This window comes from Anoplopoma fimbria, chromosome 9 (genome assembly GCF_027596085.1).
Source record: "Anoplopoma fimbria isolate UVic2021 breed Golden Eagle Sablefish chromosome 9, Afim_UVic_2022, whole genome shotgun sequence".
In the NCBI taxonomy this organism is placed as follows: Eukaryota; Metazoa; Chordata; class Actinopteri; order Perciformes; family Anoplopomatidae; genus Anoplopoma; species Anoplopoma fimbria.
Window position 1 is genome coordinate 22171386 of NC_072457.1, and position 16007 is coordinate 22187392.

Below are 16007 nucleotides of genomic sequence, written 5' to 3' on the forward strand. Positions count from 1 at the left end.
GAGTGGATTTAGCTGCTCTCTGTGAGGCGTCGTTGCGTTTTATTGGGCTACGTTGGAGGGAAATCACTGATGATGATACAGTTGCGCTCATCTCATTCCATCTGAAGTGTCGTCTATTCTCTACATTTGATTTTCTTTTTATGATCTGATTATGAGGATAAACATTTTTTCCAACGTGTTATTGTTATAGGATATCAGATAACAATTGCAAAGAATTTAATTAAAACTTAAGTACTTTGACAAATTGTCATCCTTCATTGTGACTTAATGAGTAATAGCAGGCTTGTGGAAACAAACGGGCTGCCACTAATTTGTTATACACGGCCTACAAATAACGTATGATAAAGCGCTTTTAAATAAATAAAACTTGACGTAAATGATTAATGTGACCGCTTCCCACCAACCTAACACGCCAAGAGAGTCTGTTTCAGTCCCAGGACTGTTTTTAGGGTGCGTTTTAATAATCACTGAGGTCTCGTGGTTTTTTTTAAATAAAAATCCCATGCTTCAGCGAATGTCTTACCTATGTGTCACTTGCAGCATGGAGATGCCACCTCGGCCCACCGCTCTATTAATTACATAAAGCATCTAGTGTCAGGATGCTAAATTCATTAGCGAGGCATCTACGGCATGCCAGGGTCAGGACAGATATAGAAACGGGCCTCCACAACAACTTCTTCCCCACTTGACACTCTTGTTCAACATAATAGACTTTGGCACTTTGGGATTTTTATTCATTTCAGTGTGTTTGTGTAGAGTTTGAGCCGTAGGCTTCTGCAGAAATTGTTTAACTTTGGACTGAATTACCCATCTAAATTCAAGGAGGGTATGAGTCATTTCCTTGTAACGCAACCAATTTAAGTATTTTTTCTTTATCATTTGTGCTCTTTGAAGAGAGATTAATTCAATAAAGTAGATTTTCAAATCGGGCTTAAAGAATCAGATTTGATTAAAAAACTATTAATCAAATACTGTACTGAAATGGCAAGTGAAAGTTGTTCATTATTGTAAGCATCAGACAGAAACACCCTCTGCTCAGTTTTTCTGACTCTTGAGAAGATTTGAGTCGATTATTAAGCAATGCATTCACTGATTGGCCTTCTGAGCTATAAGTTATTCATTTTACATACATCTCCTTGGTTATGTACCTGCAGCTGTTTGTAAAAGCCGTCCTGTATGTCATACAATAAAACCATTTGGTGTAATATTCGTATAATATAACTTGCGGACTACATTGGGTATTATGGTAGGAGTAAGTGACTCTGCGTTTTGTCTCGATAGTATCGCCATAATATCCCCACAAAAAATATATTAGACCCTATAATGTATCAGTGGTATTATACGGTGTGTTTACTGAACTTATCGAGCTTTATAGTGAGACTTTATCTCCTGTGCCTCAAAAAGAAAAACTATTTATACTCTCTGTAAGACTTCCCATCTGTTCCCTATTCCTTTTCTTAATATGCAGCAGAAGTACAGACTATATGAGCTATAACTTGGTAGTCACATGAGCCAGAAACTGGGACTTTGTAGGCCAGTTGAACAAATTTAGGACTCACCTTGCCCCCAAAGACCCAGCCTCTGACACACACACACCATCATCATCCTCATCCTCAGTCCCATCACCGGGGACTCAGTGTGGAGGAAGCCACAAAGGTTCCCCAGTGGATCCTTGAAGTGTCTTTCATAAAAAATAAAATTTAAAAAAAAACATACTTCCAGACGAAGAGATGAAGAAAAGCGAATGGGTTTTTAAAACCCCAGTGATCTGGCCGATACATACCCAATGACCTGCTTGAAGGTGGTGATGCTGGTCCCCGGTGGTGGTGTAGCCGATACCTGCGTACCGCGCAGGTGTCAGCATCCCGCAGCCGTATTGGGGACTTTGCGTTTAAAAAAAAAAAAAAAAAAAAAAAAAAAAAAAATAACTCGACTGTCTGGTTGTCTGTCTGGCTGCTCGGAGGAGATTTCAGGCGAAGTTGAACTTCGTCGGCGTCCATCCACTGGCAGCTTCGGCACCGCCGCCGCCGCCGCCCCAGTAATATCTGATCACTCGGTGTGGCACGCATCCCAGATTGAGCAAGATTATCCTTTTGGGAGTAGTTGAGAGGAGGGGTGGTGGTGGTGGGGGGGTGTTAAAAGAAGTCGGACAGTCCCCCACCACCACCACCACCCCTCTCCAGACCCTATATCTTACATGCAGACGCAACAGTGTCGCGCCTTGTGCAAGTACCCCCCCCTCCTCCTCCTCCTCCTCCTCCTCCTCCCGCCCCTCTCCCTTAAAAATAACACACACACACACAGACACACACACACAACACACACACACACACACACACACACACACACACACAAACAAAAAAAAAACACGCTTCTGCCTTTTCCCACTGAGAGATCCCCGTGCGCACCCAGCACCCAAAACCAGTCACCCCAGTCACCCCAGTATCCATCGTGCCGGGCGGAGGGAGAGGACGGAGCCCGGCTGCCTGCCCCTGCCATGCTGCAGCCTCGGCGTTGGTGTTGGTGTGCAGGGTAGCAGGGTTATTCCCAAACAGCTGGAACGAGCAGATATACGGTGCTGCGCCCTCGTGCTGGGCCCTCCCCAAAATGGACCGGCGCTAAGTGGTAACCTGGTTATTTTCAGCGCGTCACTGGCTCGTCTCCAATTATAGGTTTCCGTCGGTGGGGCGCAGAGACGGGGCCCCCGTGTTCCCAGTGCTCCTGTAAGAGAGAGACTTTTTACTAATGTCCGAGCATGTGTGTTTGCCTGTGACTGCACACATTCCTGCAGAGTGTGCGTGTGTGTGTGTGTGTGTGTGTGTGTGTGTGTGTGTGTGTGTGTGTGTGTCGGCTCGCACCATCCACTTGCGCCGCGCAGGGGCCCCCCGGCCGGCCGCGTCTCCGGAGCGGCTCCGTCTGCGGGCTCTCTGGAAGGTGTTCCCCTCTTTTATGGATGCAGCTCAGGCGGCTACACGCATCCCAGGTTCATCACACCTCTCATGTTACCTCCCTGAAAGCAGCAACATGTTGGTGCGCTGCGACCCCCGGTGGCTGAGACGCGCCATGACACCTCATATGATGTGAAAACATCATCACATCAGGGGGGCTAATGGATTACTTTAGATAGAATGAATCAGCAGCTTCATTCAAGGTGCGAAGGGTTTCTATGTTTTCTTATGATATTCATATCTGTAAAGTTCTATTCTAATGTGATATTTTATGGAGGACGAAAAATGACATAAGTATAAATAAATACAGGAATAAATAAATAAATTCCTTAAATAAATGTTTGAATACAGAAATAAATAAGTAAAAGAATAATTAGATGCTGAAATAAATACAGTAATAAATAAATGCTTAAATAAATACTGAAATAAATAAATAAAAGTATAAGTAAATGCTGAAATAAATATAGAAATGAATACATTAATCTATAGACTAATAAATAAAAGTTAATAATCAAACAGGACATAAATAAATGCATATCCTACATTTATTTCTACATTTCTTTCCACTTACATTTATTCATTTCTTGATTCATTTACGTTTATTTAAGCATTTATTTATATATTCCTGTATTTATTTATACAATTATTTATGCATTTATTTATATATTTATTTATACTTATGTCATTTTTCGTCTTCCATAATATTTAGCTTTATTTTCTGTGATGATATAATATATTGCTTTAATCTCATGTCATTGTGATACTTCTTTTCTATTGTATTCTGTTCCAGTCCCGAGGTCATGCTCCACTTTTATTTCCCGTGGTGACGCGTTCACATGTCTTCAGTCAGCTGCTCCATGTCCACATCAGTACTGGAAACTGGGTGCTTTTCTTTTCAAAATAAAATAACTCACCTGCTGCTTTCTGCCAAAGGACCCAATGTTTCTCTTAATAAAAGCTCATGCTTATCACATGGTGTATTTTGGCGATGCGCTCTTTCTTTCACGCACATTTCTATCAACTCGGGAACTTTAAGAAACGAAAATATCTCATAATTGAGGTGAGCGCTTATCTGTTTTATTTCTAAAGGTTTGACCGGAGGAGATGTGTTTGATTAAAGGTTAACTTGACTCCAGATTGCGATGTCCGACTTTGTACCTGTCAGGAACAAATCCCGGCTTCTTCTAAACCGAGTATACCGTGACGCAGGACAGCAGCAGGACGGATGTTCATCTTCATCATCTTCATCATCTCATTAACACCTGACACCCGGGGGTGAGTCTGGAGTGCGTGCATGAATGTCAACGCAGTTTCATCTCTGTAGTGCAACATTAATCCTGATTTCCCATAAAACTCAGTTTCCTGCAGATTCTGAATTCACTGATCTCACGAGACCACATGTTGGATCACGAGAGGCCAGTTCAGAATTGGACCAAGTTTATTGATACTGATATGACGTCAGCATGTGTCGATGATAGAGCCACAGAGGGGGTTGCATCTTAGAGAGAGAGGGAGGGAGAAAGGGATGCTTTGTGTTTCAGGCAGAAAGACACTGAAAGTTATTGCATCTGTTGCTAAAGCAGGAAAATAAACACATCATACATTATTTTAAAAAAAACTAAACAAGCAACAAGTCTTGCATTATATTGTTTTACTCACAGTACTGCCAAAAGAAATAAGTAAAAGCATCTATGACAGCTTTAAGTTATAAACTATTGAATTACTATTGATGCCAGTGGTGGACTCGGGCTGTCTTAAGGGCAGGGGCAAAGAAGAAGAAAAAAATGTCAGTGCACAGAACATTTTCTAGCACATAGGCCAATTTGAAGGCCACCTTAGAGGGCACTTCATCACATTATGTCTTCTGGAAGGGCACCATAGAGAGCGCTTTATCAAGTGTTCTGTCTTTAAAGGCACCCTAGAGGGCACATTGTCACATTTCCTCCCTTTAAAGGAACCCTAAATGGCAATTTGTAACATTTTCTCCACTAGAAAGGCCCATTAAAGCACTGTTTCCCGAAAAAAAAAAATGACAAACTTGACCCAATTCACAGTAGCCCTTATCTATAAATTAGATAAATTGTTATTGAAAACATATGCACACGTTAAATATATCTTTAAATGACACCAAATAAACGCATTTAGGCAGAGTTAGCAGGTTCTCTGATTCTTTTTTATTTCCTCTCATCGAATAAACAAACAGAATGTACGATTGCCCTTCATGTTAGAATCAATGTTATAAGTAGGCTACAGTTATCAGAACAATAAAAAAAAGACTGTCGAAGAAACTCTGCAAATGTATGTATAATAGGACTTTGTCACCTTTTCTCCATTGGAAGGGTACCCTAGAGTAGGACACTTTGTCAAATGTTTTCCAAAGTACCTATAGTTGAACTAATTCAAATGGCAACTGTAAAATGACTGGTATTACATTACAGTTGTTTTAATTGTATTACTGAATGTCATGACAGAAAGTATGATGATGGCTTTATGAATCAGAAGTCTCACTCTTCCCACAGGCAGTTTAACAGATATTTTACAATCCTCTCAGGTGGATCTCGTGGTCAGTTCATGTTTGTAGATGTGTAACTGCGATTGCTATTTTGGAGGCCATCAGCGTGCCCACACAACGCTCTCCGCTCACAGCACCATGTGTCACCCTCTTCTCTCCCTCTCTCTCTCTCTCTCTCCATAGTGCAGCGGGGCCATTAAGCGGCGGATGCGGCTGGGGCCCAGCTGCTGGCGGCCCTCTCAATGGTCTCTCCCACCATGAAAGCGTTGGTGGATGCTGTATGGATGGTGTGGAGCATCGGGGCCTCCGTCTATGACTACATCCACACCAACGCCATGGAGGAGCGCATCCACGCCCTGGAGGACGTCATCACCATCCACCAGTGTGCGATCGGACTCCTGTCCGCGGGCGTTTTGGTGCTCTTCACCTACATCCTCCTCAAGAAGCTCTGAAGATGCCTCCAGCGCGGTAAAGCAAACACTGACCAGACAGACGAGGGGGATTTTAACACATCCGTTACATGTTTTATGTTCTTAACACATTTGAATATTTTCTCAGGTTCGATACGAAAACAAAATGTTAGCACAGACACACTATTATAGCAGCAGTAAACTGGTCAATTAGCTTTTTTTGAACAGCCCAAGTTGCTCAATATATCAGCAAACCAGTACATCTGCCATCCCTGTCAGAAATCCCTACACCAGTAGTGTTTCAAAAACCATTTACATAGAGAAGCTGATAGTGTCTTGGTAATTCACCAATTTGCTCAAGGGATCAATATTCTTCATAACAAATTCTGCCTTTTAAAGCACATTGTTTTAACTTCTTCAAAAGACTTCCTCAAAGCCTGGCTGAGATTTCATGAAAAGCTTATTTCCCTCAAACTAGTATCTTGAGAGTAGAGGAATTCAAAAATCCGTTCCATTCATGTGAAAGCAAAACCTCAGGAACGTTTTGAGCAAGTTTCCTCTAATTTGGCACAAATGTCCACTAGCGCTCAAGGAACAGATTAGAGTTTTGGTGGTCAAAAGTCAAGGTTACGGCGACCTCAAATAACATGTTTTGGGCCATAACTCAAAAAGATATATGCTAATTATGACAATATCCCACAAATGTCTAATATGATAAAATGGTGACATGACATTTTGGACAGATATGGATGTAAACTGTTACTTGACTGGTTGGTGGAGGCAGACAACCACGAGGCGGTTATTTTAGTGGATTTTGTCTTGGAGTGTCAGATGAAAGAAAACTTCTGATAGAATTGTATGGGTGTATTATTTATATTATCAGACTTCATGATCTATTTATATAATGCTTTTTGAATTGTACATTTTTTTTATACCTCATAGTTGATACATTACTGTAGGTGCCACTGACGACAATTTTAAGTGTCCTTAAAAGTAATTGTTAAAATATATATAATATATATATATTTGCATATATAATATATTAGATGTTTATGGAAAGTTTTTTTTTTTGGCTGGCCATTGAAATGTTTCAGAGATGTCTAACTATCTCAGAATGATATTTATGGATGTTTTTTTTTACCATGAAAGGCGATAATGTGATCAATATGATTCCTGGTTCTGACTGCCAACAGTGGACTGATGTGTAGAATGAGAATTTTAGAGTGTAATTGTAGTTAATGTCATTGTAACTTGAATTAACTCCACTAATCTGCTAAGTGAAACAGTTTTAAAGAAGTAGTGCCTCATTGAGAACTATTGCCATGTGAAAGAAGTGTGTGCAGTGAGTTTATCCGTGTTCATTTGTAATGTCACTGTCTCAGAAGGACCACAACAGAGAAACACCCCAGAATTAAAGTCTGTTTTAATATCGCCAACAGCATCAAAGCTTGTCCTCTCAAAATGCTAAATAAATGTTGAATTTATAAAACTGGACATCCTTACGACACTACATGTTACCAACATTCGTCTGGTATCAAATGCAGCACCGTTGGCTGTAAATAAAATAAAATAGAAAAGTTGTGAATTACAGCTGCAGAATACAACCGTTTAAAAGAGGCAGCTCAATCAAGAAAAATTCCAACTCCAAATTTTTTTCTTAATGGACAGTAAACTTCAGAAACTGCAATATTGGCTTTCCAGTTGTAGACAAAGAAACATTTAATGGATGGGCACAGCACCACATCGTCTACAGGAACGGGAAGAACATCTGCGGCTGATGAACTTCTACACAGATGTTGAACGCAGGCTGTTGTTGCTGAACCTGCTACGCTACTTGGACCCTTCGGGGGCGCTTCATAAGTGTCCGGTCTGAATCAGAGTATACTTGGACGTGAAGCTCTGCACGCTCTCCCCCTCCAGGAACTTCATGGCTCTCCAGTGGATCTTGCCGCAGTTCTCTGGCTGTCCGAGGGGCCCCAGCTCCTCCTGGATGTACTGCAGCCACAGATCTTTGGGGGGGGAACCAGAAAACATTTTAAGATTAAAAGAAAAAAGGTGGTGATGTTTGTTAGATGGAAACGTGGTATTTCCTCAATACTTGATTAACAGGATACAATGAATAAATATTTTCAACTAATGCTACTTTTTCTTTTGACTTTTTTTTTTCCTTTAAGTGATAAATCTCTGCTCACCGTCATCGTAGGTACCAAACTCCTGCAGGGCCCTCTCATAGTAGTCTCTCAGACTGTTCATCTTTGGAGTCTCCTGGAAGATCAGACAACAGTGTTATCACAGCTCAGGATTGTTTAGGCTTAACGCTAATCCAAACAATATCAAAGTCCACCATCTGGCCCCCCGCAATTTCTTCTTTTTTGGCAGAGTATAAAGTCTTCTGAAACATCAGGATTGAAACTAGAGTCAATATTATCTGTTCTGCACCTAAATCCTAAAGACTGTGGTGCAGTTTACGTAAGAGCTTTCACATGTGACGTACAGTAGGCGCTTTACGTACTTGTTCCTTCTCGATCTCAATCATTCTGGTGAAAAAGGCCTTGGACAAGGGACGGTTTTCTTGTAAGCTACAGAATAGAAAAAAAAAGAAGAAAAAAAAAAGGTTTTCTCAGGAGTTTCATTTTGCGTTCCTTTTATGTTATTTATCTTTTAAATAAAAGACAACATGAGCAAAGTGATTTAGTTTTTACCTTGTGAAGGTCCTCCTAGCTTTCTTGTAGCCTCCGGTGGAGTACGACCAATCAACGTAGCTCTCTTTAATCTCCATGGCAACTGCCGGTACTTCAGACAGCAGCCCTCTCTGGGAACAGACAGGAGAACAAACAGTCTCATTTCGGAGGCCATCTTTAAGTATTTACCTGCTGGTATGACCTCTGCATTCTTAGTAGTAGACTACCTTGAAGATGTCTTCTGTCTCCTCAGGACTCTGGTTGGCAACGCTCCACTGGACCTGCAGCTGCCAGAGTGGTAGACTCTCCTGTCGAGTAAGGAAAGAGAGGATTCAGCTTTTAGTCGGTTACTAATCAGGTTCTTGGTCAGTGGGGGAGTTCACTTGCTTCATGTTGCATTGAGCGGTGGTTATTGGGGGATTCACTGATGACATAGATTAGTCCCAAACAGTCAACTCAGAAAGGGCTTCAAGGTTAGAACTGATTTAAAACAGCAAATGGCATTTTGAGTGATTTTAAACTATAAAATTATGATTTTTTTTTAAAATGATGGGGGAAAAAATGTGTTAACAGTTGTACAATTTAGCTTATAGCTTAAAGAAAGAAGTGTGCAGTTACTCTTTCATAAATAAGCTGTAAGCCTCTATGTGTGGAAGTAACTTTGTCTGAAATGAATCAACTTATGTCGACATAAAATAACAGTAGACTCGTTGCCATAGCAAGCACAAAGTCCCTCCACACAGCTGACACGTTTGTTGTGGCAGGAAACCATGCTGCTGCGTACGTGTAATTGAACATAAACATAGAATTTAATAGATCGGCCGCATCGTCATCGATATGAAATCCAGCTTTTCGAGTCGATATCGGCTTGATATCAGTTCCTCGTTGCATTCCTAGCGGTTAATGATGTCAATGTCGCACAATATCTACCTCCCTTTTGAGTTTAAGAGTGAACATACCAGGCTTAAATTAGACCCATGCTTGAGGATTGAGCCGTTGTTTTCACATTAAGTACAGATATATTATAAGTGAATAATAAGTCTGTATCCTCCTTAGCATCTGAGAGACTAATGACCTTGCTCAGTTCAACATTTCTTTTAGACAGTGCATGAGCATCAGACATCGAGCTGGATCAAGAGAGCACATCCACATTTTCTTCAATAATCTGTCTCTACTTCTGCTCCGCGTAGTTATGGAAACATTGAATTGTGTGACGTAGCCAGAGGGTTTACAACGTTTCCCAACACTTCAGGAGAGTGTTTATCTTGAGACAAAAGACTTGCCTAATGACCAGTGTGTAGTAATCCTCCTCACACAGCTATTTCTCAGGGCCACAGCCTTTTAAACCCCCACCACCACCAGTTATTCTGCTCATTACTGTAGAGGCCCTGTGTCAAATCATGTGTATTCATAGAAATACTGCATTGTATATTACTACGATGTACTGTGCAACGATGTGAAGGGTGTCATGGTAACGCAAAATCAAGGTAAGGAATGTGTGGCTTACTTTTTTTTTTTTTTTAAGATTAGTTCACTATCCACCCAAATCTTAAAATTCTATTAAGAGCATAGGGTTTAACAGTAATCCTGCCGATTTACCCGTCATGTGAAATTAAGATAACATGTGATCATCTGACCTCAAATGATAAATAATTACACAAACTATTCAACTCTGGGCTTCATCTTGCACGGTTGCTTTATGTGCCTGAAGCTTTCCTCCCATAAAGAAGGGGGAGGAGGCCATTTGTGGAACTTTAATATAATGAAACAGAGACTAATTGGGCCACTGAGATGGCCCAATTATACAGCTTTTGTGCATGTGTGTGTCTATGTGTGTGTGTGTGTGTGTGTGTCCAAGTGTTATACTGGCATAGTAGGAGCACAGTACAGTGGTGTATGTACTATGTAGAGCATAGTAGGAGCACAGTACAGTGGTGTATGTACTATGTGTGTGTGTGTGTGTGTGTGTGTGTGTGTGTGTGTGTGTGTGTGTGTGTGTGTGTGTGTGTGTGTGTTCTGTGTACCTTGGGATGGACGTGTGTGAGAGCCTCCTGGAATAGTCTGCCCACGTCTCCACTCCCCAGCTGCATTAGCGTCTGCAGACTCAGGCTCCACACTGACACCGATTGGCTGTAGCGCTGCGTGGCTGCCATGGCAACGCTGGCCGCTCCCTCGGCATCTCCGGTGGAGAGCAGCATCTGCAACTTTATTTTGAAATCAAAGAGGAAGTTAGTTTCCATCACCCCCCCTTTTAATTATTATTATCATTTCAGCTTTGCCTCTGCAGTTAAATAAATAGATGAGAATTTATAAATGAAGGTTGCCAATGCTGCGGGGCAAAAACAACACAATACTCAACAGAGATTTGGCAGCAAGAGAGTTTTCTGTGTTCATTTATAGACTTGTTGTGGTAAACAATAGAGAGACACGGGAAATGTGGTCGGGCATGCTTAAAAATAAAATCCTGGACTAGTTTCAAAACCAAGATGGCTGCATGGTATTAGACTTCAACCACAAGGCCACCGGGACGCCTTCTTTTCGCACTCTCTTCCTAACGACTGTCTCCGATCTTGAACAGCAACGTAGACAGAAGTCTGGTTTCACTTCGTTAAGCTAGGATTCCCTTGAACTAGTAACTACCGACAGCTTCAGATGTAAACAATGATCTCCTCTTGCCAATCGCCCCTCGTGTTTTAAGTACAGAACAGTTACATTGTCGCTCCTTATAAAATGCTTTTGGAAGAAATCTGAGCATTCAAAAGACGCTTGTTGGCCTCCCCAGACTTTGACTTTTGCACCGTCCCAAACAAGCCTAACTAAAGACAGAATACAGGCCCCCGACAAGTCATTATTCAAATGAAGGGAGACTGAACTATTAAGGCTTCAGGACCCCTATGATTGCATTTACACATTTTAATTAAGCCATTAACTTACCCAGTTCTTATAATAATCCTCCTTCAGCAATGAGGAGTCGTGGGCGCGCTGCAGCACTCCCAGCAGCCTCTGCTGCCTCTGTGACACACAAACAAACCGACATGTAAACATCCATCTCCCAAAGGCACTGAAGCCCGTGACACTTTTCCCCGTGTAAAACTCACTAACCTTTTCCTTCAGCTCTTCGACGTTGGTCTTTCTTTTCAGCCTTTCCAAGCAGAAGGTCACATAGCAAGACCACATGGGCTCTGGAGAGCAGGGCACAGTAACGGTTTCTTATTTAGACACATCAAGTGGGCAGTGAATGTGCAAGCAGTGCAATAATTCAGGACAGCCGGAGATTTTTAGAAAGGCAAACTCAAGGTGTTTAAGAACTTTATATGCGACCTGGATATGATTTTTTTTTACCAAAAAATTGGCAAAAGCGGACTTGCTTCAAAATCAACAATGGAAACGACTTTGACAGGATTTGCAAAAATAGAATAAGGGAATTGAATTAATAAGTAAAATAAAGTAAATCTGGTTTGGTTATACATTTACCACAACATTGTAAAGAACATTTTATATTATTAAACTATCTTATTCTAAAGCACATGCAATGGGACGAAAAGTGTCAATCTATCGCGATAAAACCTGAAACTGTAATTCAAATTTTACTGCTTTTAATATTCTAGATAATTCTCATACTATCAAACTTCGGTCTCACGTAAGGATTTTTGCCTTTTTTGAAAATAGCCCAAATAGCCTGTGAGTCACAGAACCTACCGGTGTTGAGGCTCTTGACCCCCTCCTCATAGACCTGACAGCAGCGCTCCTCTCTGCGGTTGATGTCCGAGGCTCGGCCTTTGGCGGTCTGCAGCTCCTCTCCGGCCCCCGGAGCCTCCAGCTCCCTCTTAGCCATGAAATCCCACGTCAGGCTCTCCGCTGTGTAGTTAGCCTGTAAGCTACAATACAAAAAGGGGAGGGGGGTAAGGTTAGTTCATTCTAACCAGTGATGTTCTGTTTAAGGTAAAAGAAATGGGTGAGCAGGCTGGTGCCTTACTCTTGCAGGATGAAGTCCTGGAGTTCTTTGGTGAAGTCAAAGATGGCTGCTATGTTCAGAAGTGAGATGACAAACTCTGCTTCTGTTGGACAAAAAAAAAAGAGCAGTGATACAAAGGTTAATCGACCAGATCTGGGGAACTTTTGTTGATGAAGTAATGGTTGAACATTTGGCAGAGAGTTGCTCTCATGTCTGTAAATAAATATAAATACAACGCTGCAGCCAGGTTAGCTTATATTGGCATAAAGGTGAGGAAGCGGGAAAAACAGCTAGAATGTTCAAAAATAAAACAAAAAATCCCTAAAAAAGACAGCGTGAAGACAATAGTTTGTGGTTTTACAAGCGTATGTGTGTGATATCTTTGCCAAGTGTAAAAAAATGACTTAAAACTAAATAATTGGAGAAAATTCCAACCTTCTCCAATGCATCAGTATTCTTATTCACTGTACAAATATATCATGTAAATTGACTAAATGAATGTTTAAATGAGGAATTAAAACGGCTGGTTTTTATTTAAATTGTATGTTTTAAACAGAATTGGCGATCAACTTAAAAGGAGCCTACCTTTCATTTTCCCTGTAGCATCTTTGTAGACAACATCAGCCAGTTTGCCGCTGAGGATCTCTGGAGAAAACTCATATTCACCCTGCAAGCAGTGAAGAGCGGAGTATTCAGGCACTGAACACAAAGCCAGAGCTTCTATGCATGTATGTAATTACTTTTTTTTATAAATTTTAATTCCACTGGTAATGTTAATTTACTCACCAGGTCCATCTCAGCTTTCTCCAGCTCTTCCTTCTGCTTCCTCAGTTTCTCACAGTGCAGCAGCTCCATGCGGAAGTACTGACACAGAAGTTGTTAGGAGACAATTGTAAATTAATATTTGACAAATTCACAATCACCCCCCTTCCAACAGCAGCTAACGCTCCTTTAGACCTTACTTTCATTTGAGCAGGTTTACAGGTTTTATTGACTGAAAGATAACTCATTGCTGTTTTTACCTCCTGGTAGACTTTCTTGTTGTCGGGATGGAAGCGCAGAGCCCTCAGAAACAGGTGTCTGGCACTTTCAGAGGAGTTCCTATCCTCCAGCTCACTCTTGGCCGCCATGATCCACAGGGCTTAAAGAGGAGGGGAAAGTACAAAGTCACTGTTAATTAAAGTTAATATTGACTTTGTTACAACAGATTGAAAAGCACAATCTTGTGTACCTGGTTTGTCTGGGTGTATAGCGAGCATGGCTGAGAACACCTTGCTGATTTGGCCTTTGGTGGCCTGATGAGAGAAACCCAGACGGAGATCATTAGTATTAACACGAGAAAACGCATTGTTTGTTCGGAGTTGTACTGAAAGCAAATGGTGAGATAATTACATACCCATTTCTTACAGAAAGCAACATGTGAGAGCCAAAGCTGCACATCGTCCTGTTGAGAAAGAAGACATGTCACTCTGGATATGATTCCAATGATTGATAAGTTAAATAATTATAAAGTATTTTTATTTCATTATGTTTAGATTTTAAAGGAAATGCAGAGAGAAACAAAGTTAATAAGATGAGATTCTACAAACGTTATGATTCGTATGATTGAGATGAATCATCCCAAATGAAATTTGATCATTTCTAATAACAATTGCAGCTCATTTGGCACAATATATGGTCGATGCAATGATTTAATTGATTTATACACTCCAACAGAAGATATAAATGCTTTGTATACAGTACCTTCCACTTCTTTGTTGCTCTCCTGAAGACGCTATTTATTCTATGGATGACGGGGAACTCAATCTCCTCTCTTTTGAACTGGTAATGTATGTGCTGCAAAAGCAAAGTGAGGCACGGTCACATGATGCAACATCATCTAACAGTAAACTGAACGTTAAAAAGTTAACTGGAGGGATTAAAAAAAAGAAAAAAGAAAAAAGGTGTCTACCATCATAAGAATCCTATTTAAAGTGAATAATAACATTACAACAATCACATCACTTACCGCTCTTCTCTTCTTGATCAGCTCTAAAACGTTGATTTCATACTGTGAATAAACAAAAAGGTGTATGTCAGTGCTGATTGATTGAATTTATTTCATTTAAAACACATGTGTAACATGATTTAGGCACAATACCTGAATATATGCAATGAAGTCCTCCTTGTTAACGATCAGCCTGTGGAGCTTGTATTCCAGAGCCGTTGCTCTCTTGATTATGGATCTGAAATAATAAGAATAATAAGAATAAAATGAGCTGTAAAGTTTTATGAAACAAAGTAGACACTATGTGAAGTATAGTTTAGGGAGTATTTTTCATTAGATCCACTATTATGTTGTTTAGGTCAATGAGTAATAATTACATGACAGTATATAATAAGTATTTGTCAGGTTTTTCTCTCCATATTTCTGTCGTTTTGTCGTCTTACTTGACTTCTTTCTTGGTGAACAGTCCCACTCTCTCCAGCTGCTCCAGCTCAGGGATCCTCTCCTCAATCCGGTGCTGAACGACCTCCGCCATGCTGAAGACGCAGCCTGTCGTCTGCTGGTATTCAATGTATTAATGTCAACTTTAGATTGAAACACAATCAGAGTGTAAGCAGCCAGCCTGAGTCTCTCCCTCACACATGTGTGGAAGTTGTGATTGGCCGCGTTTCCGGTTCCGTCTCCAAATAGCTCCGTATGGAAACACGACCAGGCAAACCAATTCAAAGCTGCTACTGATTCAGGAGTCACACCATTTGTTTTTCAGTGGCAAAAACACATCATATTCACTGGTTTTTAATGGTATGAAATAACATATATATATATATATATATATATATATATATATATATATATATATATATTAGTCAAACACTTCAAAGTAAATACAAAGTTGTTGATGGGGGGATTCTAATGGAGATTTGAAAACAATGTGAAATCAACAAGGTTCAGTTAATGCCTTATACAAATCTGAATATTAATAATCATTTACTTTTACGTGTAGAATATAAATATTATGTTTTCAATCACCATGTAGACAGTGCTGATGTTGTACCTACAGTGTATTAATTTATGCTGTTGTAAAGTTCAGTTTTAAATGAGAATGTGATTGTATACTGCTCATACTGTTATTTTTCTTTTTTTTATTATTTATCTGGTATTTATACTGTTATTTATCCAGCACCTTTACTGCTTCTTTTGCACTTCTGGTTTTAGATGCTAAAACTGCATTTCTATGTCCTAGTACTTGTACTCTGTGCAATGACAATAAAGTTGAATCTAATCTAATCTAAGATATTAATATGATGCCGTGAATTTAATACAGTATGTCACTATCATTTCAAAAGTATTTTGTGTAAAAAACAATGAATATATGACCTTTTATCGAATATTATAATAGTACAACAAAGTGGGCTCAATGGTGTACTATTACCCCATACTTAAATAAATAATATGACTATGTATTGTACATGTGGAATAACTATAATCTGCAATATAATAAAACAACCCATGCT

The 16007-nt window shown here is 40.2% G+C and overlaps 1 protein-coding gene across 1 annotated transcript; it reads right to left on the reverse strand.

Annotated features, from left to right (window-relative positions):
- Positions 1 to 7079: 7079 nt before the first annotated feature.
- Positions 7080 to 15174, reverse strand: utp6 (UTP6 small subunit processome component). The gene is made up of 19 exons (XM_054604563.1): positions 14937 to 15174; positions 14647 to 14731; positions 14515 to 14556; positions 14250 to 14342; positions 13903 to 13950; positions 13738 to 13801; positions 13529 to 13647; positions 13293 to 13370; positions 13092 to 13173; positions 12528 to 12609; positions 12251 to 12429; positions 11654 to 11733; positions 11486 to 11563; positions 10576 to 10755; positions 8779 to 8859; positions 8573 to 8682; positions 8383 to 8449; positions 8063 to 8135; positions 7080 to 7879 (listed from the first exon to the last, which is right to left on the reverse strand). Exons 1-19 carry the CDS (start codon positions 15026 to 15028, stop codon positions 7725 to 7727), a joined length of 1788 nt encoding a protein of 595 aa, XP_054460538.1. The 5' UTR covers positions 15029 to 15174; the 3' UTR covers positions 7080 to 7724.
- Between the last annotated feature and the right edge of the window lie 833 nt (positions 15175 to 16007).